The sequence below is a fragment of the Trifolium pratense genome, linkage group LG4 (genome assembly GCF_020283565.1).
Source record: "Trifolium pratense cultivar HEN17-A07 linkage group LG4, ARS_RC_1.1, whole genome shotgun sequence".
Lineage (NCBI taxonomy): Eukaryota > Viridiplantae > Streptophyta > Magnoliopsida > Fabales > Fabaceae > Trifolium > Trifolium pratense.
The window spans coordinates 15730026-15737657 of NC_060062.1; the positions used below are offsets into that span (position 1 = coordinate 15730026).

The following is a 7632-nucleotide window of genomic DNA, read 5'->3' on the forward strand; positions in this document are numbered from 1 at the left end:
CGTTGGACCTAATAATAAGTAGGGATGACAAAATAGGTTAATCTGTCTTATAATAAGTAGGAATATTAAGTTATAAGTTAGTTTATTTGTGTTGCCAAAAGGCACCAAAGTCTTGTTTGCTAAAAAATAGTTGATAGCTGATAAGCTAGTTTATAGCGGATGAACTTATAGCGAATAGTTTATAAGCTAGCTTATAGCGAATAAGTTAGCTTATAGCGAATAAGCTAGCTAATTGAATTTATGTATTTGCATAATTTATTTTGCATAAACAAGTTAATTTGTTTACTAAACAAATCGTTTTTATTATATGAACTTATAATCTATAAGCTCAAAATCTAACTTTACTAAAAACAATCGAAATATATTTTCTTTTAAATTTAAATCCAAAAAGATTATTATTATATACTAGTATATATCCATCCAAAGAAGTAATATGACAAGTGGTAGAAATGAAACAATAGCCACAACAGAAATGATTGGAGTTAATAAAAAGTGACCGAGCAAGCAATACACATGAAGTTGGTTGGAAGTGTGTGTATATGTGGCGTATTGACAAGCGACTTAATCGCTAAAAGATGAGTTTTGTTGTTGGAGGAGGAGCGACTGCTACCCTGCACTCTCTTCCTCTGTTATACCCACCATTTCTCTCTTCTTCTCGACATCGAAACACTAAACCTCATCGTCGTGTTCCTGTTTTGTGTTGTTCTCGCCAAAAACAAGATCCAATATGCAACAAGAGGACATTTCTTTTCATGGGTGTTGCTGTTCTTCCTTTTCTCGATTTCAACCCTGTCTCCGCTCTTGAACGAATCATTCCATCGCCAAGTATGTTTCTTACATTCTCATTTTATTTGTTATTATTTATGGAACAAACAATTAAATCATTATTATTATTAATGACATTATTTTGTTTGTTTGGGTGGCTGGGGGGATACATCAATGTTCTAGGGATAGGACATTAGACCTATTTCGAATATGATTATGAAATGAATTAATTATTACTACCTCTTGTCTTTATTATAAGAAAAAAATTGTGTATTTTTTGTCCCAATTATAACAAGAAAGAAACACTTTTTTCAAATGCATTAATTGCTAGAATTCTTTTTATACGTCTATGTAATGTAATGTAATGTGAGATATCTGTTTACTAGAAGCTAAGGGATATGTCCCTGTGACCTTAGCTGAGTTGGTAGGGATGTAGCATTATATATGCAGTAGTAGTTGGTGTTCGAATCCCTGACACTCCACATGTTCACCTTATAAAGGTGGAATTCTATCCACTGGGCTACTTCACCAACAAAACAAAACAAAACAAAAAAAGCTAGGGGGTATAAGGGTGGCTTAATGGTTGGGGTGGGGGAGTAAAGAGTAGAGTCTTAAGGAGGTCGAGATTTCGATCCCTACCCCTAATATAATACTAACAATATTAACATTTTTGTTTGAAAAAGAAAATGTTTACTAGAAGCTCACATATTGGGTATGAAATATTTAGTGTTAAGAGTGTATTTGGGATAAGATTTCAATTTTATTATACATTTAAAGCCAAAGTTTTTGCTCTACATGGACTAGCCCAACACAAGAAATGGCATCCCCAAGACCTTGAGAGAAATACACTCTAAGGTCCCAAGCCTTCACCACCAGGCCTACCCATGTGGGTTTTAAATAAGCTCCTTGGTAGACATCGTGGAGGTAGTATTATTTATCACCTATGAAGCATGACACTCATGGGAGGCGTATCTGTAGGTCTGGCCTGTGTTGGTGCGGGTTGAACATTGACAATCTTACGACACATGTCAGACACTTCAAAAATTCTTTCTTGGCTTTGACAATCGTCTGATACTCCTTTGATACAGTGAGAATGGATACAACAACTATGTTTAGGATAACTGAAACAAAACAAAAAATGCTTTGAAAAGTTGTAAAGTAGTATTTTAGTTAGGCATTCGCAATGTCCCGCGTCTTTGGTTTTCATCTTCCTTTCCCAATTTCCCATTTTCGATCCTCCATTTCTAGTCTCATACTTCACCTCTTTTTCAGTCTTCGTCTTCATTTCATCTCGTGTTCGCAGACAACGTCTCCCTTCCTCCCGGGACTCTGTTCGCAGTCGACGTCTCCGCTCTGTTCGCAGACAACGTATGCTTTCAAATGATGTCTCTGTGCCTCTTGTTAGTCTTGAACCATCCCTCTCCGACGTTGCCTCTTCTTCATCTGTATCTCCATCTGTGTCCACAAACTCAGGTACCTCTTTGATTGGTTCCTTGATGATTTCAGTAGTAGTTTCATGTAGTCTTAGCTTGAAACTTACTCTGCACTATTTTCTTGGCTTACTGTATATTTGTCAACATTTGTATGGTATATTTTTTAACTATCTGGTGATCATCTTGATTCTCAATTTGGACATGTTATAAACGATGTTCAAATTTAATTTGATCTAATTATAATATAGATGTATAGATGTGTCAGTACCCTATATATTGGACATTAGTGGTGTCTTTGTGTCTGCCTCGTCTCTGATATACATGATTGTGTTCGTGCTTCCTAGTTTATTCCTAACCAACTAACCAAGTCATGTGTACCCATTGGAGTTTTCCTAGTGAATAGCATGCTAAGTCCACAAGTGAGGAGAATGTGCACATGGTTACTCCTTACTGGGAGTTCTTCGATTTCAATCCTTTGTGAAAGAAAAAAAAAACCCTTTGAAGTGAGGTCCTACTCATGTTGCTCTAGCAGACACAAATAGGAAAAAAAAAAAAACTGTATTACAAAAATTTGTTCTATAACATTATAGAGATCAGCCATATAATTTGGACGGGTGAAATAGCTATTTGTAGCAAACCAAACTAAATTAGTATTACTTTTTGTTTTCATGGATTGGCTTATACTTGAGTGATACTCTGTCATTATGGTGATCAGAAGGAAAAACATTATATTTATAATATTATGAAGTGTAGAACTTTCATTAATTTTCCTCAAGGATATATGATAAATGGATACTTAAAAACTTCCTTGCTGATTTTCTACTTTATGGTTGTGACTTGTGCTATATTGCAATATACTATTAGAGCTCCATAAATATGTCAAAAGAAGGTCTTAATATTTACCTTTTAGGACTGGTTATGTATGGTCATGCATTGTTCGGCTAAATTGCTGTTATAGCCACTATTTGACAATATTTGTGTTAAATCGCGTATGACAGAACACTACTGCTTTGTTCAAGTTTCGTTGCGCTATGCGCTATAGCATCACTATAGTCACTATTTGATAACACTGTTAAGCACATCCTCAATTTTGGGATGTGTGGACTATGATTTGTTACTATTTTCAATTTCAACTGTTTCTTAGTATCACAGACTTCTTTTTTTATTAACACGAGTAATTATTCATTCTCTTTTCAGACGAAAGTGAGGTGAAAATACCAGAGGATAAAAAGCAAGCAGAGGTTTGTTTGCTGTAAAATTCATATACAAATATTGAATATTAAATTTTTTCTTGTTGTTTTTGTCCTTTGGATGTTTTTCTATTCTAAACTTATAGCTTCTATGGACAGATAGCATCTGAAATGGAGAAACCATCAAATTCCATTGTGTCTCTTCTGAATGGAATTGGTATAGTATCTTCTGGTCTGTTGGGTGCTCTCTACGCACTCGCTCAAAAAGAAAAGTCTGCAGCTGTTGCAACAATAGAAACAGTAAGTTTATACAACTCCAGACTCAATTATAATTTTAAAAAGTGCCTAAAGTTGTTGGAATATAAGCAAAACTTAACTATTCTATGCACAGTTAATGTTAGTATTCCCAAAATATTCTTACATTAATTCCTTAATTTTGTGAAGAATGGCCATTTTAATTACAGGTAGGCTAGTAGTGTATTTTCTTTTGTACATGAAATCAAGAAAATTAAATGCCCTTTTGGTACCATCCTTAAAAAGTGTGAAAGTAGGGTTCTTTTTTTTAAAAAAAATAAAAATAAAAATAATTTAAAAGAGCCTAGCAGGGAAACTCACACATATTAAGTGCTGACAAGTGGGGAATGGCGGGTTCGAACCCCTGCCCCAATATATTAAACGTCCTTGCAGCCTTTTACTCTATAAGCCGTACTTATGGGACAAGTGTGAAAGTATGTTTTTTTTGCTGATAAGACATGCGTGCATGTATTGGCCTTTGAGGAATGTCCTCTTCTAAGCGATGTCGCACCAACACTTCAAATTGAACGTGTGGCCAAGTGTTCGGCATGTCCTAGTGTCTCGGTGTCTGCACTCGTACGACACCTCCACATTACATTTAATCACGTTTATTTTTTCAAATTATTACTGGTGTCTAGGTGTCAGAGTATTGGTGTAATGTCTGGTGTTTGTGCTTGTTTCAATTCTTCATAGCTTCTAAGTTAAGTCATGGTTTAAAGAGGGAAATAAGGGGTCATTCTTCCCTTACTGATGTTACTAGAGGAACAGAAGTGGTCTCTTTCCGTCTAGTTTGAATTAAATGGTTATTTTTTATTTTTTAGTATGTAAGTCATATTTTACTAGCCAATGTGCACAGGTCAGCAACAAACTGAAGGAAAAAGAAGAGCAGATCGTTTCGTTGAAGAATATCTATGAATTGAAGTTATCAAACGAGCAGGAGGAACAGGCCAAACTACTTGGAAAGGCAAAGGAAGAGCAGAAAGCACTGATTGACCAACTAAATTCTGCAAAGAGTACTGTCACCAGTTTGGGAAAGGAGCTGAAAAGCGAGAAAAGTTTGATTGCGGAGCTGAAACAACAAATTGACAGACTTGATACTGACATTTCAAAGACTAATACAGATAAGAAAGATCTTGAGAACAATTTGAAAGAAAAGGTAGATGCTATTGAAATTTTAGAAAAAAGAATTAATCTGTTGAGTGAAGACCTCAAGGACAAAGAACTTATTGTTCAGAGTCTGAATTCATCGGTTACAGATAAGGAGTTGGAATTGAGGAATTTGAATTCTTCCTATGACCAAACTAAGGAGGAATTATCCAATGCTCATTTGCATATTCAAGGGTTGAAAGATGAAATGCTAAAAACCCGAGAAGAACTAGAAAGAAAGGATTCCTTAGTGGTGGAACTAAATTCAAGAGTGAGTTCCTTAAACCTTGAGAACAATAACATTAGGAGTGAATATGATGCATTGAAGAAGGAATACAATGACCTAAAGTTAATTTCTGACAATAAGGCTTCTTTGGATGCTAAGGTTCTAAAAGAAAAAGAAGACGAGCTTCATCAGTTAAAGGATAAATTTGAACTCACGCTAAATGAAACCAGCAAAAGCCAGACTGTCATCGCTGATTTAACCAAAGAGCTAGAAGGTTTAAAGGAGTCGCTAGAGAACGAGTCTAAGAAAGTGAAAAATTTGAAGTTTGAACTTGAAGTCACTCAAGAGAATCTTGCAAATTCAAGAAATGATTCTGCTGAACTTGAAAATCAGCTAAGTCAGTCAAATGAATTGTGCACAGAGCTCAAGCTTGAAGTCTCAAAGCTTTCATCCGAGCTCACAGAAGTTAAGGAGTCGCTACAGCATAGACTTGATGATGCAAAACTCGAGGCGGAAAAACTAGCCAAGGAGCACATAACAGTAAGGGAACATTTGAAGAAAGCCGAAGAAGAGCTGCAAAGTACATCCCATGAGCTAACGGCTACTCTTGAAAACCGTGATAGCCTACAGAGAGAATTAATTGAGGTCTACAAAAAGGCTGAAGCCACAGCAGAAAATTTGAAGGAAGAAAAGAAGTTGGTTACTTCTTTGAACAAAGATTTACAAGCTTTGAAGAAGCAAGTGTTGAGCGACAAAGAGTCACGAAAAACTATTGAAATGGATCTTGAGGAGGCTACCAAATCACTTGATGAAATGAACCGAAATTCAGTGATCCTTTCTAGTGAACTAGAGGGGGCTAAATCAGCTATTTCTAGCCTTGAAAACGAGAAAGAGGCTCTTGCCAAGTACCTTACAGAACAAAGAAATGCAAGCAAAGAGGCTCAAGAAAACATTGCAGATGCTCATAACCTCATCACTAGACTTGGCAAAGAGAGGGCGAGTTTAGAGAACAGAGGAAAGAAATTGGAAGAGGAATTGGCTTCTGCCAAGGGTGAAATATTACGGTTGAGAAGTCAGATCAATTCTTCAAAATCAAAAGTTGTTGTTAACAATGAGCTGCAAGTACCGAAAAAAGATGAAGCTGAAACCAACGAAATCCCTGCAAGTCCACGGAAGATTGTTCGAAGAAGAAAGACTAACCCATCATAACCAAGAAAATCGAGAGCTTCATATTAGAAAAAATAAAATCATGATTAGGAGAATGATATTCTGTGATAAATCATTTGGAAGGAAGTTGATATTATTGCACTTTATTCACTTTGGATAAGTTTTGATATTGCAATAGAGTATTGTACAAATGAAATAACACAGTACGAATTGCTGAGCTGAACTTTTAGGATTGTTGATTTGTAATCATTTTCATAATAACCTGAAAAAAAATATGAGAATGCTAGGTTGTTTTTTACATTGAACACTGTTGGATGTTCCTTGTTTATCAAGAAAGTCATTATGCATTTACCTTTTATTTTCTGGTAGAGTTATCCTCATGTTATGCAACCTTTGTATGAATGTAATACAAACCAAAAGCATTAAGTTTTTACTAAATATGAAAAACAAACATATTAAAAATCTATAGTTTTTTATGGCAAATCTTCAAGTAACTGATATTAAAATTCTACCAGGTTCCCTTTTGATGTTAATTGACATGGATGCTAAAATACTACCAGGTTCATTTAAAGGATGACAGTCAACTTAGTTTCTTAATCAAAATATCTATCTAGAAGGCATCCATAAACACTGATAGACATACAATGCACTCTTGTTGCATCAAAGACAAATATATAGAATACTTAAAATTGTGATGTTAAATTCAGGGAAATGATTAATTTGGTTTACATTTTTTAATCTAAAGGACTAATTATCATTATACAATTTTGAAGGACTAAATTGTCGGACCATTACAGTTTCAAAGGAAAAAAAAAAAGTGATTCACTAAGCATCAAGTGCTAAGAAGCATGTGAAATTACAGTTACTTCTTGTCTTTTGAAAGATTGCTTCTATGTCATTGCTTCTATAAAAGTATATTCATCTGAAATAGATGCCATCAAAGTGGAAGAATTAAATTTAAAACTACTCTAAATAAATACTTATTAAAAAGTCACGCAACTAATCTGACTCAAAACAAGTGCTTATTAAGAGTGACTAATATTTTTATAAAAAGAACCGGACATCCGAACTCGCAAAACCTTCAAATCAGGATTCATCTGCTTTAAATTATTCGAACAAAACAGGGTCATAGTTGAATTGTTTAAATAATTGAACCATTAACAATGCCAATTCACAATTCAACCAATTAAACCGTCTAGATTAACTTAATTTTTTTTACACAGATTAACTAATTTTTTAATAGTTACTTTTGTGCTAACTAACTAATAGCAATAACCCTAGATGCAATAAATACAGGTCCAAACAGTACCCATGTTAGCTAAATAAAAGGGGTAAGCCACTATAATTGGTCTAATGGTGATGGATTTAAATAGTAGGCATAAAGTCCTAGATTAAAACTTCATGCTTTCCT

General features: G+C 34.7%; 1 protein-coding gene across 2 annotated transcripts; it reads left to right on the forward strand.

Moving 5' to 3' along the window:
• Window positions 1–435: 435 nt before the first annotated feature.
• On the forward strand, window positions 436–6572 carry LOC123921434 (MAR-binding filament-like protein 1-1). 2 transcript variants are annotated; one of them, XM_045973974.1, is made up of 5 exons: window positions 439–825; window positions 2038–2238; window positions 3396–3439; window positions 3548–3688; window positions 4539–6572. In XM_045973974.1, exons 1-5 carry the CDS (start codon window positions 576–578, stop codon window positions 6261–6263), a joined length of 2361 nt encoding a protein of 786 aa, XP_045829930.1. In that variant the 5' UTR covers window positions 439–575; the 3' UTR covers window positions 6264–6572. The 2 variants fall into 2 exon arrangements, with proteins under 2 accessions (XP_045829931.1, XP_045829930.1); XM_045973975.1 differs by lacking the exon at window positions 2038–2238 and having other exon boundaries at window positions 436–825.
• Window positions 6573–7632: the final 1060 nt, after the last annotated feature.

What these genes read in the sequence shown, in the direction of transcription:
- LOC123921434 (XM_045973974.1), top strand. Translation starts at nt 576, where the DNA reads ATGAGTTTTGTTGTTGGAGGAGGAGCGACTGCTACCCTGCACTCTCTT. An exon ending in AGGATAAAAAGCAAGCAGAG is followed by an intron (nt 3,440 to 3,547) that starts GTTTGTTTGCTG and finishes TTCTATGGACAG; the next exon opens with ATAGCATCTGAAATGGAGAA. An exon ending in CTGTTGCAACAATAGAAACA is followed by an intron (nt 3,689 to 4,538) that starts GTAAGTTTATAC and finishes CAATGTGCACAG; the next exon opens with GTCAGCAACAAACTGAAGGA.